A 26,850-nucleotide genomic window follows, 5' to 3' on the forward strand; every position below is an offset into this window, starting at 1 on the left:
ATTATGATGTCACACATGTATGGGGAGATGATGATGTCACACATGTATGGGGAGATTATGATGTCACACATGTATGGGGAGATTATGATGTCACACATGTATGAGGAGATTATGATGTCACACATGTATGAGGAGATTATGATGTCACACATGTATGAGGAGATTATGATGTCATACATGAATAGGGAGATTATGATGTCATACATGTATGGGGAGATTATGATGTCACACATGTATGGGGAGATTATGATGTCACACATGTATGGGGAGATTATGATGTCACACATGTATGGGGAGATTATGATGTCACACATGTATGGGGAGATTATGATGTCACACATGTATGGGGAGATTATGATGTCACACATGTATGAGGAGATGATGATGTCACACATGTATGGGGAGATTATGATGTCACACATGTATGGGGAGATTATGATGTCACACAGGAATATTGGGGGAATAATCCTACTATTACACTCAGATAGGTTGTGACATTAGGGGAAAGGTTCTGGTGTAACACACATAGAGATGCAGGAATGGGGGATGGATTTAAGTGTTGCACACACATATATACACACATATATACACACACACACATATATATATATATGAGATAACATGACACGGATAATACAAAGTCCAGTAAAATCTCCACATTGAATATTCAGCCACACAGAACTCATTCTCCACCATAAATCTCTCCATTAATAATCCTAAACACAATTTATCACCAGCAGGGGTGCTGGGAAATACTTATATAGAACCTGGACAACATGCAGGAGCAGAGCCTTAACCTCATGCAGGAGCAGAGACTGGACCCCATGCAGGAGCACAGACTGGACCCCATGCAGGAGCAGAGACTGGACCCCATGCAGGAGCAGAGACTGAACCCCATGCAGGAGCAGAGACTGGACCCCATGCAGGAGCAGAGACTGGACCCCATGCAGGAGCAGAGACTGGACCCCATGCAGGAGCAGAGACTGGACCCCATGCAGGAGCAGAGACTGGACCCCATGCAGGAGCAGAGACTGAACCCCATGCAGGAGCACAGACTGGACCCCATGCAGGAGCAGAGACTGGACCCCATGTAGGAGCAGAGACTGGACCCCATGCAGGAGCAGAGACTGGACCCCATGCAGGAGCAGAGACTGGACCCCATGCAGGAGCACAGACTGGACCCAATGCAGGAGCACAGACTGGACCCCATGCAGGAGCAGAGCCTTAACCCCATGCAGGAGCAGAGACTGGACCCCATGCAGGAGCACAGACTGGACCCCATGCAGGAGCAGAGCCTTAACCCCATGCAGGAGCAAAGCCTGGACCCCATGCAGGAGCAGAGACTGGACCCCATGCAGGAGCAGAGCCTTAACCCCACGCAGGAGCAGAGACTGGACCCCATGCAGGAGCAGAGACTGGACCCCATGCAGGAGCAGAGACTGGACCCCATGCAGGAGCAGAGACTGGACCCCATGCAGGAGCACAGACTGGACCCCATGCAGGAGCACAGACTGGACCACATGCAGGAGTAGAGCCTTAACCTCATGCAGGAACAGAGACTGGACCCCATGCAGGAGCAGAGACTGGACCCCATGCAGGAGCACAGACTGGACCCCATGCAGGAGCACAGACTGGACCCCATGCAGGAGCACAGACTGGACCCCATGCAGGAGCAGAGACTGGACCCCATGCAGGAGCAGAGACTGGACCCCATGCAGGAGCAGAGACTGGACCCCATGCAGGAGCAGAGACTGGACCCCATGCAGGAGCACAGACTGCACCCCATGCAGGAGCACAGACTGGACCACATGCAGGAGTAGAGCCTTAACCTCATGCAGGAACAGAGACTGGACCCCATGCAGGAGCAGAGACTGGACCCCATGCAGGAGCACAGACTGGACCCCATGCAGGAGCACAGACTGGACCCCATGCAGGAGCAGAGACTGGACCCCATGCAGGAGCAGAGACTGGACCCCATGCAGGAGCAGAGACTGGACCCCATGCAGGAGCAGAGCCTTAACCCCACGCAGGAGCAGGGACTGGACCCCATGCAGGAGCAGAGACTGGACCCCATGCAGGAGCAGAGACTGGACCCCATGCAGGAGCACAGACTGGACCCCATGCAGGAGCACAGACTGGACCCCATGCAGGAGCACAGACTGCACCCCATGCAGGAGCACAGACTGGACCACATGCAGGAGTAGAGCCTTAAACCCATGCAGGAGCAGAGACTGACCCCATGCAGGAGCAGAGCCTTAACCCCACGCAGGAGCAGAGACTGGACCCCATGTAGGAGCAGAGACTGGACCCCATGCAGGAGCAGAGACTGGACCCCATGCAGGAGCAGAGCCTGGACCCCATGCAGGAGCAGAGCCTTAACCCCATGCAGGAGAAGAGCCTGGACCCCATGCAGGAGCAGAGCCTGGACCCCATGCAGGAGCAGAGCCTGGACCCCATGCAGGAGCAAAGCCTGGACCCCATGCAGGAGCAGGAACTGGACCCCATGCAGGAGCAGGAACTGGACCCCATGCAGGAGCAGAGCCTTAACCCCATGCAGGAGCAGAAACTGGGCCCCATGCAGGAGCAGAGACTGGACACCATGCAGGAGCAGAGACTGGACACCATGCAGGAGCAGAGACTGGACCCCATGCAGATGCAGAGACTGGACCCTATGCAGGAGCAGAGCCTGGACCCCATGCAGGAGCCGAGACTGGACCCCATGCAGGAGCAGAGACTAGACCCCATGCAGGAGCAGAGACTGGGCCCCATGCAGGAGCAGAGCCTGGGCCCCATGCAGGAGCAGAGCCTGGGCCCCATGCAGGAGCAGAGCCTGGGCCCCATGCAGGAGCAGAGCCTGGGCCCCATGCAGGAGCAGAGCCTGGGCCCCATGCAGGAGCACAGACTGGACCCCATGCAGGAGCACAGACTGGACCCCATGCAGGAGCAGAGCCTGGACAGTGCCCATGACCTACAATGTGCCCTCTCTATGTCTTCCCCCATACAGTGCCCATCACCCACAGTGTGCCCTCCCTATGTCTTCCCCCATACAATGCCAATCACCTACAGTGTGCCCTCCCTATGTCTTCCCCCATACAGTGCCCATCACCTACAGTGTTCCCTCCCTATGTCTTCCCCCATACAGTGCCCATCACCTACAGTGTGCCCTTCCTATGTCTTCCCCCATACAATGCCCATCACCTACAGTGTGCCCTCCCTATGTCTTCCCCCATACAGTGCCCATCACCTACAGTGTGCCCTTCCTATGTCTTCCCACATACAATGCCCATCACCTACAGTGTGCCCTTCCTATGTCTTCCTCCATACAGTGCCCATCACCTACAGTTTGCCCTCCCTATGTCTTCCCCCTATACAGTGCCTATCACCTACAGTGCCCTCCCTATGTCCTCCCCCATACAGTGCCCATCACCTACTTTGTGCCCTTCCTATGTCTTCCCCCATACAGTGCCCATCATCTACAGTGTGCCCTCCCTATGTCTTCCCCTGTACAGTGCCAATCACCTAAAGTGTGCCCTCCCTATGTCTTCCCCCATACAGTGCCCATTGTCGTGGAATTTAAAAGGGCTTCTACTGAAAAGTACAAATGGCCCACTCTTTTGCATAACGATTTACCAAGCACTTGGCGATAAAGAAAGGAACAAACGCGCTGGGTCATTTATTTCCACAACACCATCACCTACAGTGTGCCCTCCCTATGTCCTCCCCCATACAGTGCCCATCACCTACAGTGTGCCCTCCCTATGTCTTCCCCCATACAGTGCCCATCACCTACAGTGTGCCCTCCCTATGTCTTCCCCCATACAGTGCCCATCACCTACAGTGTGCCCTTCCTATGTCCTCCCCCATACAGGGCCTACAGCCTGGAACTGCTATCACACAGAGAGCAAAGAGATGTAACAATTCTCACTCTACAGCAGCTATGTGGTCCTTGACTTCCACAGATCCAAGTCCACGGTGCACCTCCTGCAGGATCTTCAGGCCCTGGAATCCGCTTCCTCGCCCATCGAATCGTGCCACGATCACATTGTCAGAGTTTATCAGCACAGAATCCCAATCCACATGGAACTTGTCTGTGACCAGCTGACTCCCCGGGGACTCATCCCTGGAATGGGAAATATGGGGAGAAGTCATCAGGAAGGTCATTGTGAACCGATAGATGATATGAAACCCCAAACATAGAGATCTACCCTTCCACATACATAGAGATCTACCCATCCACATACATAGAGATCCACCCATCCAACGTACACAGAGATCTACCCATCCACGTACATAGAGATCTACCCATTCAACGTACACAGAGATCTACCCATCCAACGTACATAGAGATCTACCCATTCCAACGTACACAGAGATCTACCCATCCAACGTACACAGAGATCTACCCATCCACGTACATAGAGATCTACCCATCCAACGTACACAGAGATCTACCCATCCACGTACATAGAGATCTACCCATCCATGTACACAGAGATCTACCCATCCAACGTACACAGAGATCTACCCATCCACGTACATAGAGATCTACCCATCCAACGTACACAGAGATCTACCCATCCAACGTACACAGAGATCTACCCTTCCACGTACATAGAGATCTACCCTTCCACGTACATAGAGATCTACCCATCCACATACATAGAGATCTACCCATCCACGTACATAGAGATCTACCCATCCACATACATAGAGATCTCCCCATCCGCGTACATAGAGATCTACCCATGCAACATACACAGAGATCTACCCATCCAACGTACACAGAGATCTACCCATCCACGTACATAGAGATCTACCCATCCAACGTACACAGAGATCTACCCATCCACGTACATAGAGATCTACCCATCCAACGTACACAGAGATCTACCCATCCAACGTACACAGAGATCTCCCTATCAACGTACATAGAGATCTACCCATCCAACGTACACAGAGATCTACCCATCCACGTACATAGAGATCTACCCATCCAACCTACACAGAGCTCTACCCATCCAACGTACACAGAGATCTACCCTTCCACGTACATAAAGATCTACCCATCCAACGTACACAGAGATCTACCCATCCACGTACATAGAGATCTACCCATTCCAACGTACACAGAGATCTACCCATCCAACGTACACAGAGATCTACCCATCCACGTACATAGAGATCTACCCATCCAACTTACACAGAGATCTACTCTTCCACGTACGTAGAGATCTACCCATCCAAGGTACACAGAGATCTACCCATCCAAATACATAGAGATCTACCCATCCAACGTACACAGAGATCTACCCATCCACGTACATAGAGATCTACCCATCCAACGTACACAGAGATCTACCCATCCAACGTACACAGAGATCTCCCTATCAACGTACATAGAGATCTACCCATCCAACGTACACAGAGATCTACACATCCACGTACACAGAGATCTACCCATCCACGTACATAGAGATCTACCCATCCAACCTACACAGAGCTCTACCCATCCAACGTACACAGAGATCTACCCTTCCACGTACATAAAGATCTACCCATCCAACGTACACAGAGATCTACCCATCCACGTACATAGAGATCTACCCATCCAACTTACACAGAGATCTACTCTTCCACGTACGTAGAGATCTACCCATCCAAGGTACACAGAGATCTACCCATCCAAATACATAGAGATCTACCCATCCAACGTACACAGAGATCTACCCATCCACATACATAGAGATCTACCCATCCACGTACATAGGGATCTACCCTTCCACGTACATAGAGATCTACCCATCCATGTACATAGAGATCTACCTATCCACGTACATAGAGATCTACCCATCCACGTACATAGAGATCTACCCATCCACGTACATAGAGATCTACCCATCCACGTACATAGAGATCTACCCATCCAACGTACATAGAGATCTACCTATCCACGTACATAGAGATCTACCCATCCACGTACATAGAGATCTACCCATCCACATACATAGAGACCTACCCATCCAACGTACACAGAGATCTACCCATCCACGTACATAGAGATCTACCCATCCACGTACACAGAGATCTACCCATCCACATACATAGAGATCTACCCATCCACGTACATAGAGATATACCCTTCCACGTACATAGAGATCTACCCATCCACATACATAGAGATCTACCCATCCAAGGTACACAGAGATCTACCCATCCACATACATAGAGATCTACCCTTCCACGTACATAGAGATCTACCCATCCAACCTACACAGAGCTCTACCCATCCAACGTACACAGAGATCTACCCTTCCACGTACATAAAGATCTACCCATCCAACGTACACAGAGATCTACCCATCCACGTACATAGAGATCTACCCATCCAACTTACACAGAGATCTACTCTTCCACGTACGTAGAGATCTACCCATCCAAGGTACACAGAGATCTACCCATCCAAATACATAGAGATCTACCCATCCAACGTACACAGAGATCTACCCATCCACATACATAGAGATCTACCCATCCACGTACATAGGGATCTACCCTTCCACGTACATAGAGATCTACCCATCCATGTACATAGAGATCTACCTATCCACGTACATAGAGATCTACCCATCCACGTACATAGAGATCTACCCATCCACGTACATAGAGATCTACCCATCCACGTACATAGAGATCTACCCATCCAACGTACATAGAGATCTACCTATCCACGTACATAGAGATCTACCCATCCACGTACATAGAGATCTACCCATCCACATACATAGAGACCTACTCATCCAACGTACACAGAGATCTACCCATCCACGTACATAGAGATCTACCCATCCACGTACACAGAGATCTACCCATCCACATACATAGAGATCTACCCATCCACGTACATAGAGATATACCCTTCCACGTACATAGAGATCTACCCATCCACATACATAGAGATCTACCCATCCAACTTACACAGAGATCTACTCTTCCACGTACGTAGAGATCTACCCATCCAAGGTACACAGAGATCTACCCATCCACATACATAGAGATCTACCCTTCCACGTACATAGAGATATACCCTTCCACGTACATAGAGATCTACCCATCCACATACATAGAGATCTCCCCATCCGCGTACATAGAGATCTACCCATCCAACGTACACAGAGATCTACCCATCCAACGTACACAGAGATCTACCCATCCACGTACATAGAGATCTACCCATCCAACGTACACAGAGATCTCCCCATCCACGTACATAGAGATCTACCCTTCCACGCACATAGAGATCTACCCATCCACATACACAGAGATCTCCCCATCTGCGTACATAGAGATCTACCCATCCAACGTACACAGAGATCTCCCTATCAACGTACATAGAGATCTACCCATCCAACGTACACAGAGATATACCCATCCAACGTACACAGAGATCTACCCATCCACGTACATAGAGATCTACCCATCCAACCTACACAGAGATCTACCCATCCAACGTACACAGAGATCTACCCATCCACGTACATAGAGATCTACCCATCCAACCTACACAGAGATCTACCCATCCAACGTACACAGAGATCTACCCATCCACGTACATAGAGATCTACCCATCCAACGTACACAGAGATCTACCCATCCACGTACATAGAGATCTACCCATCCACGTACATAGAGATCTACCCTTCCACGTACATAGAGATCTACCCATCCATGTACATAGAGATCTACCCATCCACGTACATAGAGATCTACCCATCCAACGTACACAGAGATCTACCCATCCACGTACATAGAGATCTACCCATCCAACGTACACAGAGATCTACCCATCCAACGTACACAGAGATCTCCCTATCAACGTACATAGAGATCTACCCATCCAACGTACACAGAGATCTACCCATCCACGTACACAGAGATCTACCCATCCACGTACATAGAGATCTACCCATCCAACCTACACAGAGATCTACCCATCCAACGTACACAGAGATCTACCCATCCACGTACATAGAGATCTACCCATCCAACCTACACAGAGATCTACCCATCCAACGTACACAGAGATCTACCCATCCACGTACATAGAGATCTACCCATCCAACGTACACAGAGATCTACCCATCCACGTACATAGAGATCTACCCATCCACGTACATAGAGATCTACCCTTCCACGTACATAGAGATCTACCCATCCATGTACATAGAGATCTACCCATCCACGTACATAGAGATTTACCCATCCACGTACATAGAGATCTACCCATCCACGTACATAGAGATCTACCCATCCAACGTACATAGAGATCTACCCATCCACGTACATAGAGATCTACCCATCCACGTACATAAAGATCTACCCATCCACATACATAGAGACCTACCCATCCAACATACACAGAGATCTACCCATCCACATACATAGAGATCTACCCATCCACATACACAGAGATCTACCCATCCACGTACACAGAGATCTACCCTTCCACGTACACAGAGATCTACCCATCCACATACCCAGAGATCTACCCATCCACGTACACAGAGATCTACCCTTCCACGTACACAGAGATCTACCCATCCACATACCCAGAGATCTACCTATCCACGTACATAGAGATCTACCCATCCAACGTACACAGAGATCTACCCATCCACATACATAGAGATCTACCCATCCACGTACATAGAGATCTACCCATCCACATACATAGAGATCTACCCATCCACGTACATAGAGATCTACCCATCCAACGTACACAGAGATCTACCTATCCACGTACATAGAGATCTACCCATCCACATACCCAGAGATCTACCTATCCACGTACATAGAGATCTACCCATTCACGTACATAGAGATCTACCCATCCAACGTACACAGAGATCTACCTATCCACGTACATAGAGATCTACCCATCCACATACCCAGAGATCTACCTATCCACATACATAGAGCTCTCCCCATCCAAGTACATAGAGATCCACCCATCCAACATACACAGAGATCTACCCTTCCACGTACATAGAGTTCTACCCATCCATGTACATAGAGATCTTCCCATCCACATACATAGAGATCTACCCATCCAACGTACACAGAGATCTACCCATCCACGTACATAGAGATCTACCCATCCACATACATAGAGATCTACCCATCCAACATACACAGAGATCTACCTATCCAATGTACATAGAGATCTACCCTTCCACGTACATAGAGATCTACCTATCCATGTACATAGAGATCTACCCATCCAACGTACACAGAGATCTACCCATCCACGTACATAGAGATCTACCCATCCACGTACATAGAGATCTACCCATTCAACGTACATAGAGATCTACCCATTCAACGTACATAGAGATCTACCCATTCAACATACACAGAGATCTACCCATCCACATACATAGAGATCTACCCATCGACGTACATAGAGATCTACCCATCCCCATACATAGAGATCTACCCATCCACATACATAGAGATCTACCCATCCAACGTACACAGAGATCTACCCATCCACATACATAGAGATCTACCCATCCACGTACATAGAGATCTACCCATCCAACGTACACAGAGATCTACCCATCCACGTACATAGAGATCTACCCATCCACGTACATAGAGATCTACCCATCCACGTACATAGAGATCTACCCATCCAACGTACACAGAGATCTACCCATCCACATACATAGAGATCTACCCATCCACGTACATAGAGATCTACCCATCCAACGTACACAGAGATCTACCCATCCACGTACATAGAGATCTACCCTTCAACGTACATAGAGATCTACCCTTCCACATACATAGAGATCTACCCATCCAACGTACACAGAGATCTACCCATCCACGTACATAGAGATCTACCCTTCAACGTACATAGAGATCTACCCTTCCACATAAATAGAGATCTACCCATCCAACCTACACAGAGATCTACCCATCCACGTACATAGAGATCTACCCTTCAACGTACATAGAGATCTACCCTTCCACATAAATAGAGATCTACCCATCCAACGTACACAGAGATCTACCCATCCACGTACATAGAGATCTACCCATCCACATACATAGAGATCTACCCTTCCACATACATAGAGATCTACCCTTCCACGTACATAGAGATCCACCCATCCACGTACATAGAGATCTCCCCATCCAACATACACAGAGATCTACCCTTCCACATACATAGAGATCTACCCTTCCACGTACATAGAGATCCACCCATCCACGTACATAGAGATCTCCCCATCCAACATACACAGAGATCTACCCTTCCACATACATAGAGATCTACCCTTCAACGTACATAGAGATCTACCCATCCACATACATAGAGATCTACCCATCCAACGTACACAGAGATCTACCCATCCACGTACATAGAGATCTACCCTTCAACGTACATAGAGATCTACCCTTCCACATAAATAGAGATCTACCCATCCAACCTACACAGAGATCTACCCATCCACGTACATAGAGATCTACCCATCCACATACATAGAGATCTACCCTTCCACATACATAGAGATCTACCCTTCCACGTACATAGAGATCCACCCATCCACGTACATAGAGATCTACCCATCCACATACATAGAGATCTACCCTTCCACATACATAGAGATCTACCCTTCCACGTACATAGAGATCCACCCATCCACGTACATAGAGATCTCCCCATCCAACATACACAGAGATCTACCCTTCCACATACATAGAGATCTACCCTTCAACGTACATAGAGATCTACCCATCCACATACATAGAGATCTACCCTTCCACGTACATAGAGATGTTCCCAGCCAGTAGCTTGCTTGTCTCTCCTGCTGCCGCCCGTATCTTCGCTACCATTTGTTATTGACATTTGGCTTGTTCGTCGACTTCTTTTCTGCTTAATCCCAACCTACAACTACTCCCTACCACCCTTGACTATTCCTTAACTACACTTCTGATTGATCCCTACCTGCTATATCTGCTATTGGACCCTGGCTTGCTCACCTTCTGGTGGGGTGATCCTGAGAACCGGGACCTGGTGCTAACACGCAGCAAAATCCATCCCCACCATCAGGAGCTCTGCTGAACACCGGTTAGTACTTAGATTCTGCACCTCAGGTGAACCCGCGTCATCTGCCAGGGTGACCTGCCTGTGTTCCTATCCTGCGGGTTCCTGTGTGAGCTTCCACTGCTATAGTTACTGGTCTTCGAGCCCGACCCTGGACCGTGGGCACTGGGTTATTGTTCTTGTGGTTGTTGTTTAGCTATGGTAATTATATTCCTGTGTGCAGTTTGTATTGTTAGGGTAATATGATCAGGAGGGGGGGGGGGGTCCTCCTTTGGGGTATATACTGCTTAGAAAAAATGAAAGGAACACTTTGAAAACACATCAGATCTCAATGGGGAAAAAATCTCATGCTGGATATCTATACTGGTATGGACTGGGTAATGTGTTAGGATCTATAGTGGTATGGACTGGGTAAAGTGTTAGGATCTATAGTGGTATGGACTGGGTAATATGTTAGGATCTATACTGGTATGGACTGGGTAATGTTTTAGGATCTATACTGGTAAGGACAGGGTAATGTGTGAGGATCCATACTGGTATGTACTGGGAAATGTGTTAGGATCTATACCGGTATGGACTGGGTAATGTGTTAGGATCTATACTGGTATGGACTGGGTAATGTGTTAGGATCTATAGTGGTATGGACTGGGTAATGTGTTAGGATCCATACTGGTATGGACTGGGTAATGTGTTAGGATCTATACTGGTATGGACTGGGTAATGTGTTAGGATCTATACTGGTATGGACTGGGTAATGTGTTAGGATCTATACTGGTATGGACTGGGTAATGTGTTAGGATCTATACTGGTATGGACTGGGTAATGTGTTAGGATCTATACTGGTATGGACTGAGTAATGTGTTAGGATCTATACTGGTAAGGACTGGATAATGTGTTAGGATCTATACTGGTATGGACTGGGTAATGTGTTAGGATCTATACTGGTATGGACAGGGTAATGTGTTAGGATCTATACTGGTATGGACCGGGTATTGTGTTAGGATCTATACTGGTATGGACTGGATAATGTGTTAGGATCTATACTGGTATGGACTGGATAATGTGTTAGGATCTATACTGGTATGGACTGGGTAATGTGTTAGGATCTATACTGGTATGGACTGGATAATGTGTTAGGATCTATACTGGTATGGACTGGGTAATGTGTTAGGATCTATACTGGTATGGACTGGGTAATGTGTTAGGATCTATACTGGTATGGACTGGGTAATGTGTTAGGATCTATACTGGTATGGACTGGGTAATGTGTTAGGATCTATACTGGTATGGACTGGGTAATGTGTTAGGAAGGAAAGGATGTCACATTGTTTGATGGAAATGAAATTATCCCCCTACAGAGTACTGAGTTCAAAGACACCCCGAAAACCAAAGTGAAAAAATGATGCAGCAGGGGAGTCCATTTTGGTGAAATGTCATTGCAGGACCTCAGAATGGTCCTCAGTAGTGTGTATGACACCCATGTGTTTGTATGCATGCCTGGCAATGTCGGGGAGCTCCTAATGAGAGGACGGATGGTGTCCGGGGGTATTTCCTCCCAGATCTGGACCAGGGCATCATTGAGCTCCTGAACTGAGGTGCAACCTGGAGGCATCGGATGGGCCGAAACAGAATGTCCCAGAGGTGTTCTACTGGATTTAGGTCAGGTGAGTGTGGGGGCCATTCAGTGGTATCAATTCCTTCATCCTCCAGGAACTGGCTGCATACTCTCACCCCATGAGGCCGGGCATTGTTGTACACCAAGGGGAACCCAGGACCACTGCACCAGCATAGGGTCTGACAATGGGTCCAAGGATTTCACCCTGATACCTAATGGCAGTCAGGGTGCCATTGTCTATCCTGTAGAGGTCTGTGTGTCCCTCCATGGATTTGCCTCCCCAGACCATCACTGACCCACCACCAAACCGGTCATCCTGAACGATGTTACAGGCAGCATAACGTTCTCCACGGCTTCTCCAGACTCTTTCACGTCTGTCACATGTGCTCAGGGTGATCCTCCTCTCATCTGTGAAAAGCACAGGGTGCCAGTGGTGGAGCTCCCAATTCTGGTGTTCAATGGGAAATGCCAATTGAGCTCCATGGTGCCGGGCAGTGAGCACAGCGCCCACTAGAGGACGTCGGACCCTCAGGCCACCCTCATGAAGTCTGTTTCTGATTGGTTGGTCAGAGACATTCCCACCAGTGTCCTACTGGAGGTCATTTTGTAGGGCTCTGGCAGCGCTCATCCTGTTCCTCCTTGCACAAAGGAGCAGATACCGGTCCTGCTGATGGGTTAAGGACCTTCTATGGCCCTGTCCAGCTCTCCTAGAGTAACTGCCGGTCTCCTGGAATCTCTTCCATGCTCCTGAGACTGTGCTGGGAGACAGAGCAAACCTTCTGGCAATGGGACGTATTGATGAGCCATCCTGGAGGAGTAGAACTGCCTGTGCAACCTCTATAGGGTCCAGGAATCCTCTCTATAGGGTCCAGGTATGGCCTCATACTACCAGTAGTGACACTGACCCCCTCTATAGGGTCCAGGTATGGCCTCATACTACCAGTAGTGACACTGACCCCCCTCTATAGGGTCCAGGTATGGCCTCATACTACCAGTAGTGACACTGACCCCCTCTATAGGGTCCAGGTATGGCCTCATACTACCAGTAGTGACACTGACCCCCTCTATAGGGTCCAGGTATGGCCTCATACTACCAGTAGTGACACTGACCCCCTCTATAGGGTCCAGGTATGGCCTCATACTACCAGTAGTGACACTGACCCCCTCTATAGGGTCCAGGTATGGCCTCATAGTACCAGTAGTGACACTGACCCCCTCTATAGGGTCCAGGTATGGCCTCATGCTACCAGTAGTGACACTGACCCCCCTCTATAGGGTCCAGGTATGGCCTCATACTACCAGTAGTGACACTGACCCCCCTCTATAGGGTCCAGGTATGGCCTCATACTACCAGTAGTGACACTGACCCCCTCTATAGGGTCCAGGTATGGCCTCATACTACCAGTAGTGACACTGACCCCCTCTATAGGGTCCAGGTATCTCCTCATACTACCAGTAGTGACACTGACCCCCCTCTATAGGGTCCAGGTATGGCCTCATGCTACCAGTAGTGACACTGACCCCCCTCTATAGGGTCCAGGTATGGCCTCATACTACCAGTAGTGACACTGACCCCCTCTATAGGGTCCAGGTATGGCCTCATACTACCAGTAGTGACACTGACCCCCCTCTATAGGGTCCAGGTATGGCCTCATACTACCAGTAGTGACACTGACCCCCTCTATAGGGTCCAGGTATCTCCTCATACTACCAGTAGTGACACTGACCCCCCTCTATAGGGTCCAGGTATGGCCTCATGCTACCAGTAGTGACACTGACTCTAACCAAATGCAAAACTAGTGAAAAACAGTCAGAAAAGAGGAGTAGGGGAAAAAATGTCAGTGGCCTCCACCTGTAAAACCATTCCTGTTTTGGAGGTTGTCTCATTGTTGCCAATCTAGTGCACTGGTTGTTAATTTCCTTAACACCAAAGCATCTGAAATTGATTAACAACCCCCTCTGCTACTAAACTGACCAGATCGATAACTCAGGAGTTTACTTGACTCGATGCTACACTCTAAATAAAAAGTGTTGCTTTCATTTTTTGAGCAGTATATATTATGTAAGTTTGTTCAATAAAGAGTTCCAGATTTACAGCTAAAACGAGTCCTGCCTAGTTCTTGGTTGTAATATGCGGCTATAATATCTGATATCTATGTTCAGACTGGAGGAAGCACGGGGGGGGGAGGTGGTTCTGTCACATCCCATAACACTGTATAATACACAGTGCCTCATACCTCTGTATAATACACAGTGCCCCCGTACCTCTGTATAACACGCAGTGCCCCATACCTCTGTATAACACACAGTGCCCCATACCTCTGTATAACACGCAGTGCCCCATACCTCTGTATAATACACAGTGCCCCATACCTCTGTATAATACGCAGTGTCCCCATACCTCTGTATAATACGCAGTGTCCCCATACCTCTGTATAATACGCAGTGTCCCCATACCTCTGTATAATACACAGTGCCCCCGTACCTCTGTATAATACGCAGTGCCCCCATACCTCTGTATAATACGCAGTGCCCCCTACCTCTGTATAATATGCAGTGCCTCGTACCTTTGTATAATACACAGTGCCCCCATACCTCTGTACAACACACAGTGCCCCATACCTCTGTATTACACACAGTGCCCCATACCTCTGTATAACACACAGTGCCCCATACCTCTGTATAATACGCAGTGCCCCATACCTCTGTATAATACGCAGTGCCCCATACCTTTGTATAATACACAGTGTCCCCATACCTCTGTATAACACACAGTGCCCCATACCTCTGTATAATACGCAGTGCCCTATACCTCTGTATAATACGCAGTGCCCCATACCTCTGTATAACACACAGTGCCCCATACCTCTGTATAATACGCAGTGCCCCATACCTCTGTATAACACGCAGTGCCCCATACCTCTGTATAATACACAGTGTCCCCATACCACTGTATAATACACAGTGCCCCCGTACCTCTGTATAATACACAGTGCCCCCATACCTCTGTATAATACACAGTGCCCCATACCTTTGTATAACACGCAGTGCCCCATACCTCTGTATAATACACAGTGCCCCATACCTCTGTATAATAAGCAGTGCCCCATACCTCTGTATAATACGCAGTGTCCCCATACCTCTGTATAATACGCAGTGTCCCCATATCTCTGTATAATACACAGTGCCCCCGTACCTCTGTATAATACGCAGTGCCCCCATACCTCTGTATAATACGCAGTGCCCCGTACCTCTGTATAATATGCAGTACCTCGTACCTCTGTATAATACACAGTGCCCCCATACCTCTGTATAATACACAGTGCCCCATACCTCTGTATAATACACAGTGCCCCATACCTCTGTATAATACACAGTGCCCCATACCTCTGTATAATACGCAGTGCCCCGTACCTCTGTATAATACACAGTGCCCCATACCTCTGTATAATACACAGTGCCCCATACCTCTGTATAATACACAGTGCCCCATACCTCTGTATAATACACAGTGCCCCATACCTCTGTATAACATGCAGTGCCCCGTACCTCTGTATAATATGCAGTGCCCCATACCTCTGTATAATACACAGTGCCTCGTACCTCTGTATAATACACAGTGCCCCCATACCTCTGTATAATACACAGTTCCCCATACCTCTGTATAACATGCAGTGCCCCGTACCTCTGTATAATATGCAGAGCCCCATACCTCTGTATAATACACAGTGCCTCGTACCTCTGTATAATACACAGTGCCCCCATTCCTCTGTATAACACACAGTGCCCCATACCTCTGTATAACACACAGTGCCCCATACCTCTGTATAACACACAGTGCCCAATACCTCTGTATAACACACAGTGCCCCATACCTCTGTATAATACTAAGTGCCTCGTACCTCTGTATAATACTCAGTGCCTCGTACCTCTGTATAATAAGCAGATTGACGGATTTAGTAAAGCCAGATAGACTGTACACTCTGCAGTTGCTCCAGAGATTAGTAAATGGGGAGGAGCTCTGCTGACTTCCATCATCCAATCATGTGCAAGCAGAAATGCTGTTTCTTTATTTTCCTTGCATGTGATTGGATATTCTTTGCAAAGTGCGCAGTCTGTTTCTCTTTAGTAAATCAGCCCAGAGTCTCATCTAAGGATGATCGAACTTTTGAAAAGTTCGGTTCGGCCAGAACATCCGAACTTCCCGAAAGTTCGGCCCGGATTTCAGAACCCCATTGAAATCAATTGGACCCGAACTTCGGTAATCAAAAAACACCATTTTTAAGCTCTAAAACCCAATAAATGCCCCTAAAAATTGCCTAGGGTTCTGGGTCATACCCCATTAACTATTAATCACACAAAAAAAGTTCTTAAAAATTGTCATTTTTGATAGAAAAAAGCCAATTATTGAAAAAATTAAAAAAAAAAAAAGAGATTTTTTGATTTTTACTTTGGATTTCAGATCTGGGGGTCTAAAAAGTGTACATGTGAAGTTTCAGCTCTGTAGCATGTCCAGAACAAAAGAAAAAAAGATTGTTTGTATTAGAAAACTTTCTGACAGGGGGTTGGCTTCGCTGCTGTAACACCTTGCCGGTTTAATAGAAGGCATTTTTTTGGGTTCTTTGCAGTCAGGAAAAACATCTGAACTTGTGTATAGTGGTACTGTGCACAAGTTCTGATGTTTTGCCTGCCTCCAAAAACCCCCAAAAAATGCCAGCAAAAACACACCTGGGCATTTTTTTTTGACGCTAGCGTTTTTTTTGGCATTTTTTGGGGTTCTTTTGAGGCAGGCAAAACATCTGAACTTGTGTATAGTGGTATATATACATACATAATTATATGTATATAGACACCTAGCCATATATATAGGTGCGAGAGTAGCCGAAATATATTACTGTAAATGATTTCATTAGCGCAAGCATATATTTCTGCTACTATCACACCTATATATGTCTAGGGGTATATATTCAGACATATATGTGTATATATACCCCCTATACACATGTTCAGATGTCATGTCTGACATCAAACATGTCCTCAAAAAAGCACTGGCAGTGGCAGCCCCTGCAGCATAAAAAATGCTTGGCTGGTGAGAAGCCATATTCCAGTTCCGAAGCAACTCAGAGAAATGATCATTTCTCTATAGCGGTCACCCTGACATGGAAGGGTTTTGTCACCCTGCCATAGCAGTCACTGCCAGTTCACCCTACACTACACTACGGTCCCCTGACACTTAACACTTTCCCTACAGAAACTAAATTTTTAAATCTAACTATAGTGGTATATAGCACTCTAACTACACTAGATATCCCTTTCCTCACACTAAAAATAGCTAAATGACACTTTTATAGTAAAATTAACAGAACTGCTTCCACTCTCTTCCATGTCCAGTATAACAATGCTAGGAATATGGCGGGGGCGATCTTATATACTGGGGGGCGTATTCACTAATGATTGGTCTAGGGACCCCCTAGTCACTCCAATCACATTCCTAGCATTCTCCTGCCCCCTCAATTGGCTTTTGCTAATGGTTCTGGTCCAATCACGGGCTTTTAAAGCCCACTTCCTGAAGCATTGCATTTTGGTCGGTTCTGGTTGCCGAATTCTGAACTTTTTGGGCAAAAAGTTCTAAATTCGGCCGAACCTCGAACACCCAATGTTCGGGCCGAACCGATGGTGGACCCGAACCGTTCGATCATCCCTAGTCTCATCCCTCTCATATACAATCTACAGCGGATTGTCCAATCAGATTGCAGTGTGTGGCTGGATTTCCTTTCTCATCCAATATAAGGATTGGATCATCTGTGAGATCAGTCAGCTCTAGATTGTGTACCGAGCGTCATCTTCTCTGATGACCTAAATCACCCGCCTGGCGTCAGATAACAATCATACATCGATTGTCCCGACTTCACAATCTACACGCCGTTCTCTGCCGCAGATTTCCATATACAGAGCATTGTAAAAGTATTCACACCCCCTGACATTCCTCACATTTTCTCATGTTACAACCAAAACCGTAAATGTATTTTATTGGGATTTTCTGTGATAGACCGACACAAAGTGTCCATAATTGTGAAGTGGAAGGAAAATGATAAATGATACAAATAAATCTGTGAAAAGTGTGGTTGCATTTGTATTCACCCCCCGGAGTCCATACTCTGTAGCTCCGCCTTTCCCTGCAATTACAGCTGGGAGTCTTTTTGGGGATGTCTCTACCAGCTTTGCACATCTAGAGAGGACATTTCTGCCCATTCTTCTCTGCAGAATATCTCATCTCTGTCAGATTGGATGGAGAGCGTCTGTGATCAGCAATTTTCATGTCTTGTCACAGATTCTCAATGTGATTTAGGTCTGGACTGTGACTGGGCCATTCTAACACATGAAACCATTCCATTGTAGCTCTGGCTGGATGTTTCAGGTCGTTGTCCTGCTGGAAGGTGAACCTCCGCCCCAGTCTCAAGTCTTTTCTTCTAAGATTGTCCTGTATTTGGCTCCATCCATCTTCCCATAAACTCTGACCATCTTCCCTGTCCCTGCTGAAGAAAACCATCCCCACACCATGAGGCTGCCACCACCATGTTTCACAGTGGGGATGGTGTGTTCAGGGTGATGTGCAGTGTTAGTTTTCCCCCACACATAGAGTTTTACTTTTAGGCCAAAAAGTTGAATTTTGGTCTCCTCTGAGCAGAGCTCCTCCCCCACATGTTTGCTCCTCCCCCAATGGGACTTCTTATGGCTTTCTTCCACCAATGGCTTTCTTCTTCTCACTCTTCCATAAAGGGCAGATTTGTGGAGCGCAGGACTAATAGTTGTCCTGTGGACAGATTCTCCCACCTGAGCTGTGGATCTCTGCAGCTCCTCCAGAGTTCCCATGGGCCTCTTGGCTGCTTCTCTGATGAATGCTCTCCTTGCCCGGCCGCTCAGTTTAGGTGGACGGCCATGTCTTGGTAGGGGCCCGGCCGGTCAGTTTAGGTGGACGGCCATGTCTTGGTAGGGGCCTGGCCGGTCAGTTTAGGTGGACGGCCATGTCTTGGTAGGGGCCCGGCCGGTCAGTTTAGGTGGACCGCCATGTCTTGGTAGGTGCCCGGCTGGTCAGTTTAGGTGGACGTCCATGTCTTGGTAGGGGTCCGGCCGGTCAGTTTAGGTGGACGGCCATGTCTTGGTAGGTGCCCGGCTGGTCAGTTTAGGTGGACGGACATGTCTTGGTAGGGGCCCGTCTGGTCAGTTTAGGTGGACGGCCATGTCTTGGTAGGGGCCCGGCCGGTCAGTTTAGGTGGACGGCCATGTCTTGGTAGGGGCCTGGCCGGTCAGTTTAGGTGGACGGCCATGTCTTGGTAGGGGCCCGGCCGGTCAGTTTAGGTGGACCGCCATGTCTTGGTAGGTGCCCGGCTGGTCAGTTTAGGTGGACGTCCATGTCTTGGTAGGGGTCCGGCCGGTCAGTTTAGGTGGACGGCCATGTCTTGGTAGGTGCCCGGCTGGTCAGTTTAGGTGGACGGCCATGTCTTGGTAGGGGCCCGGCTGGTCAGTTTAGGTGGACGGCCATGTCTTGGTAGAGGCCCGGCCGGTCAGTTTAGGTGGATGGCCATGTCTTGGTAGAGGCCAGGCCGGTCAGTTTAGGTGGACGGCCATGTCTTGGTAGGGTTGCAGTTGTGTCATACTCTTTCCATTTTCCCATGATGGATTGAACAGCGCTCTGTGAGATGGTCAAAGCTTGGGAGATTTTTTTATAACCTAACCCTGCTTTACACTTCTCCACAACTTTATCCCTGACCTGTCTGGGGGGTTCCTTGGCCTTCATGATGCTGTTTGTTCACTAAGGTTCTCTAACAAACCTCTGAGGGCTTCACAGAACAGCTGTATTTATACTGAGATTACATTACACACAGCTGGACTCTATTTACTAATTAGGTGACTTCTGAAGGTAATTGGTTCCCCTAGATTTTAGTTAGGGGTATCAGAGTAAAGGGGGGTAAATACAAATGCAGCCACACTTTTCACAGATTTATTTGTATCATTTATCATTTTCCTTCCACTTCACAATTATGGCCACTTTGTGTCGTCTATCACATAAAATCCCAATAAAATACATTTCTGGGTGTAATGCCCCATACACACGTGCAGATTATCTGCAGACTTTTGTCTGCAGACTTACCTTTTCTATGTAGTGCAAGGGCCTGCTGGATTGCATACAAATTGAAAGTGTTTAGGTTTGACCTCATATTATATGGTTTTGGTAAGTCTGCAGACAAAAGTCTGCAGATAATCTGCACGTGTGTATGGGGCATAACATGAGAAAATGTGGGAGATTTCAAGGGGTGTGAATACTTTTTCAATGCTCTGTATGTGATGAAGTGAAACGAAAACAGTTCCACCGATAGAAGAGCTGGAAATCTGCTCTACCAATCGCAATAAAGGCAGGAGACAATACACAGCCAAATGGTCCAATCTGCCCCAGTTCCTTCCTGATCCCCATAAGACGAGGTCATAAAACGTTCGTATTTCACTGCGAGACGTTCGATGAGCGGCAGATTTTACGGCTCTCCTCGATTTTCTGCTCCCTGAAGAGACATTCGGAGTGATTGGGAAACTCACACGATGAGGAGGAGTGGATATTGGTTCTTCTCTGTAAAGTCCCGAGGAAAGGAGAGCCGGAGAGGAAGTTCTACAAAGAGAAGAAGATTGGGATGAGCGAGCGCCGGAGACACCAACATGGACGCCAGATGGCGAATCCTCACCGTAATCTTCAATATTTATCGTCTTTATCTCACTGCGGAATATCTGCTTCTGGGAGACGGCTTCCTGCAGAACCGAATTATTCTCCATGGTGTAAAAATCTGCAGAATGCGAAAAACAACAAATCCAATAAAGAACCCGGACTCCTCCCCCACCCCACCCCCACCCTACCCCTCACCTCCTCCACCCCACCCCTCCCCCACCCACCCCACCCCACCCTACCCCTCACCTCCTCCACCCCACCCCTCCCCCACCCACCCCACCCCACCCCGCCATGACTGGTGTGATTTGTTAGATTTGAGAATGAGGTTGGGACTGACCTGAGGGGTCGGTGGTTCTGTGGACGGTGAACATCGGGACTCCGGGACCTACAAGGCAGGAAAGACATTGGATGTGGAGGAAATACACGGCTGACAACTCTCTGCAGCTACAAGTATGAAGACAAACGGAGAGAGAAGAGTCTGAGGATATCCCCCATATACTGTACAATCACTGAGTGATATCACCCATATACTGTACAATCACCGAGTGATATCACCCATATACTGTACAATCACTGAGTGATATCCCCCATATACTGTACAATCACCGAGTCTGAGGATATCCCCCATATACTGTACAATCACCGAGTCTGAGGATATCCCCCATATACTGTACAATCACTGAGTCTGAGGACATCCCCCATATACTGTACAATCATTGAGTCTGAGGACATCCCCATATACTGTACAATCACTGAGTCTGAGGATATCCCCCATATACTGTACAATCACTGAGTCTGAGGATATCCCCCATATACTGTACAATCACTGAGTCTGAGGATATCCCCCATATACTGTACAATCACTGAGTCTGAGGATATCCCCCATATACTGTACAATCACTGAGCGAGGATATCCCCCATATACTGTACAATCACTGAGTCTGAGGACATCCCCCATATACTGTACAATCACTGAGTCTGAGGATATCCCCCATATACTGTACAATCACTGAGTCTGAGGATATCCCCCATATACTGTACAATCATTTCCAATCACAGATTGTGATCTGCCATCGCTGAAGCTGAAAGCTGGACACAGTATACCTGTTCCCCATGGCTCTCCTCTATGGTGTATCTTATGAGGGTTTTTTGCCTTCCTCTGGATCAACTGTGGGTATGGGATTGTGTATAGAGGATTGTGTATAGGGGATTGTGTATATGGGTATGTGTATAGGGGATTGCGTATAGGGGATTGCGTATAGGGGATTGTGTATAAGGGATTGTGTATAGGGGATTGCGTATATGGGATTGCGTACAGGGGATTCCGTACAGGGGATTGCGTATAGGGGATTGCGTACAGGGGATTGCGTATAGGGGATTGCGTATAGGGGATTGCGTATATGGGATTGTGTATAGGGGATTGCGTACAGGGGATTCCGTACAGGGGATTGCGTACAGGGGATTGCGTATAGGGGATTGCGTACAGGAGATTGCGTACAGGGGATTGCGTATATGGGATTGTGTATATGGGATTGCGTATAAGGGATTGTGTACAGGGGATTGCGTAAATGGGATTGTGTACAGGGGATTGTGTATAGGGGATTGCGTACAGGGGATTCCGTACAGGGGATTGTGTATAGGGGATTGCGTACAGGGGATTCCGTACAGGGGATTGTGTATATGGGATTGTGTATAGGGGATTGCGTATAGGGGATTGCGTATATGGGATTGCGTATATGGGATTACGTATATGGGATTGCGTACAGGGGATTGCGTATAGGGGATTGCGTATAGGGGATTGTGTATAGGGGATTGCGTATAGGGGATTGTGTATAGGGGATTGCGTACAGGGGATTGCGTACAGGGGATTGCGTATAGGGGATTGCGTATAGGGGATTGCGTATAGGGGATTGCGTATAGGGGATTGCGTATAGGGGATTGTGTATAGGGGATTGCGTACAGGGGATTGCGTATAGGGGATTGCGTATAGGGGATTGCGTACATGGGATTGCGTATATGGGATTGCGTACAGGGGATTGCGTATAGGGGATTGTGTATAGGGGATTGCGTATAGGGGATTGTGTATAGGGGATTGCGTACAGGGGATTCCGTACAGGGGATTGTGTATAGGGGATTGCGTATAGGGGATTGCGTATATGGGATTGTGTACAGGGGATTGCGTATAGGGGATTGTGTACAGGGGATTGCGTATATGGGATTGCGTACAGGGGATTGCGTATAGGGGATTGCGTACAGGGGATTGTGTATAGGGGATTGCGTATAGAGGATTGCGTATAGGGGATTGCGTATAGGGGATTGCGTATAGGGGATTGCGTATATGGGAGTGTGTATAGGGGATTGTGTACAGTGGATTGCGTATATGGGATTGTGTATAGGGGATTGTGTATAGGGGATTGCGTATAGGGGATTGCGTATAGGGGATTGTGTATATGGGATTGCGTATATGGGATTGCGTACAGGGGATTCCATACAGGGGATTGTGTATAGGGGATTGTGTATATGGGATTGCGTATATGGAATTGTGTACAGGGGATTGTGTATAGGGGATTGCGTATATGGGATTGTGTATAGGGGATTGTGTATAGGGGATTGCGTATGGGGGATTGCGTATAGGGGATTGTGTATAGGGGATTGTGTATATGGGATTGTGTACAGGGGATCGGTGTATAGGGGATTGTGTATAGGGGATTGTGTATAGAGGATTGCGTATATGGGATTGTGTATATGGGATTGTGTATATGGATTGTGTATATGGGATTGTGTACAGGGGATCGGTGTATATGGGATTGCGTATAGGGGATTGCGTATATGGGAGTGTGTATAGGGGATTGTGTACAGTGGATTGCGTATAGGGGATTGCGTATAGGGGATTGTGTATAGGGGATTGCGTATAGGGGATTGTGTATAGGGGATTGCGTATAGGGGATTGCGTATAGGGGATTGTGTATATGGGATTGCGTATATGGGATTGTGTACAGGGGATTGCGTATAGGGGATTGTGTACAGGGGATTGCGTATATGGGATTGCGTACAGGGGATTGCGTATAGGGGATTGCGTACAGGGGATTGTGTATAGGGGATTGCTTATAGAGGATTGCGTATAGGGGATTGCGTATAGGGGATTGCGTATAGGGGATTGCGTATATGGGAGTGTGTATAGGGGATTGTGTACAGTGGATTGCGTATATGGGATTGTGTATAGGGGATTGCGTATAGGGGATTGCGTATAGGGGATTGTGTATATGGGATTGCGTATATGGGATTGCGTACAGGGGATTCCATACAGGGGATTGCGTATAGGGGATTGTGTATATGGGATTGCGTATATGGAATTGTGTACAGGGGATTGTGTATAGGGGATTGCGTATATGGGATTGTGTATAGGGGATTGTGTATAGGGGATTGCGTATGGGGGATTGCGTATAGGGGATTGTGTATAGGGGATTGTGTATATGGGATTGTGTACAGGGGATCGGTGTATAGGGGATTGTGTATAGGGGATTGTGTATAGAGGATTGCGTATATGGGATTGTGTATATGGGATTGTGTATATGGATTGTGTATATGGGATTGTGTACAGGGGATCGGTGTATATGGGATTGCGTATAGGGGATTGCGTATATGGGAGTGTGTATAGGGGATTGTGTACAGTGGATTGCGTATGGGGGATTGCGTATAGGGGATTGTGTATAGGGGATTGTGTATATGGGATTGTGTACAGGGGATCGGTGTATAGGGGATTGTGTATAGGGGATTGTGTATAGAGGATTGCGTATATGGGATTGTGTATATGGGATTGTGTATATGGATTGTGTATATGGGATTGTGTACAGGGGATCGGTGTATATGGGATTGCGTATAGGGGATTGCGTATATGGGAGTGTGTATAGGGGATTGTGTACAGTGGATTGCGTATATGGGATTGTGTAGAGGGGATTGTGTATAGGGGATTGCGTATAGGGGATTGTGTACAGTGGATTGCGTATATGGGATTGTGTAGAGGGGATTGTGTATATGGGATTGCGTATATGGGATTGTGTACAGGGGATTGCGTATAGGGGATTGTGTATAGGGGATTGTGTACAGGGGATTGCGTACAGGGGATTGCGTATATGGGATTGCGTATAGGGGATTGTGTATATGGGATTGTGTACAGGGGATCGGTGTATAGGGGATTGTGTATAGGGGATTGTGTATAGAGGATTGCGTATATGGGATTGTGTATATGGGATTGTGTATATGGGATTGTGTACAGGGGATCGGTGTATATGGGATTGCGTATAGGGGATTGTGTATATGGGATTGTGTATATAGGATTGTGTATAGGGGATTGCGTATATGGGATTGCGTATATGGGATTGCGTATATGGTATTGCGTATAGGGGATTGTATGGCTGGCATTTCTTTACTGTTTTTTATTGGTTGAGCCAGATGGACTTGCGTCTATTTTCAACCTGAGTAACTATGATGGATCTTAACCACTTGCTGACCGCCGTCAGTATATTTACTGCGGAGGTCAGCCGCTCCTGGCCAAACCGACGTAGTACTACGTTGCTCGCCCAGGAGCCTGTAGGGGGCGAGCGCGCGCCACCAGAGGCGCGCTCCCACCCCCGCTCGTGCACTAACATCCCTGCGCGAGTGACCGGTGGCTCCGATGTCTGCCGGACACTCGCGATCCCGCTCAGGAGAGGGAGAAAGGTGGCTGTCATTCTCCCTGGTGTAACTGCAGAGACTACACGATCCTGCTATGTAGGATCGTATGTCTCTGTGGTTACATCACAAGCCACACCCCCCCAAAGTTAGAAACACGCCCCTAGGGATACATTTAACCCACTGATCACCAATAAAGTTAACCCCTTCCCTGCCAGTGTCATTATTACAGTAACAGTGCATATATATGGCACTGATTACTGTAGTAATGTCACTGGTACCCCCAAAAGTGTCAAAAATGTAGTCAGGGGTCCAATCTGTCCGCCGCAATGTCGCAGTCCCGCAAAACAAATCGCAGATCGCCCCCATTACTCGTTAAAAAAAAAAACAATAAAAATGACAAAAATCTTTCCCGTAGTTAGTAAACGCAATAACTTTTGCGCAAACCAATCAAAATACGCTTATTGCGATTTTTTTTTACCAAACATATGTAGCAGAAAACAAATTGGCCTAAAATGTTAAAAAATTTTGATTTTTACTTTTTTTTTTTTGGGGAATTTCAAATAAAAAAATGTGAAAAATATTATTTTTTCAAAATTGTCGCTCTTTTTTTTTTGTTTTTGTTTTGTTTGCAAAAAATAAAAACCGCACAGGTGATCAAATACCACCAAAAGAAAGCTCTGTTTGTGGGGAAATCACAGCGTCGCACGACCGCGCAATTGTCCGTTAAATTCA

The 26,850-nt window shown here is 47.5% G+C and overlaps 1 protein-coding gene across 1 annotated transcript in view; it reads right to left on the reverse strand.

Annotated features, from left to right (window-relative positions):
- Positions 1–26,850, reverse strand: part of DPP10 (dipeptidyl peptidase like 10) — a 318,952-nt gene that overhangs the window by 22,365 nt on the left and 269,737 nt on the right. The window contains exons 17-20 of the mRNA XM_082261092.1: positions 21,782–21,829; positions 21,464–21,562; positions 21,321–21,390; positions 3,926–4,120 (exon numbers count right to left, since the gene is read on the reverse strand). Of these exons, the coding sequence (XP_082117218.1) occupies positions 3,926–4,120; positions 21,321–21,390; positions 21,464–21,562; positions 21,782–21,829 (412 nt within the window). The remainder of the gene's footprint in view (positions 1–3,925; positions 4,121–21,320; positions 21,391–21,463; positions 21,563–21,781; positions 21,830–26,850) is intronic.

Source organism: Pelophylax lessonae, assembly GCF_965119305.1.
Source record: "Pelophylax lessonae genome assembly, chromosome: 6".
Classification (NCBI taxonomy): domain Eukaryota; kingdom Metazoa; phylum Chordata; class Amphibia; order Anura; family Ranidae; genus Pelophylax; species Pelophylax lessonae.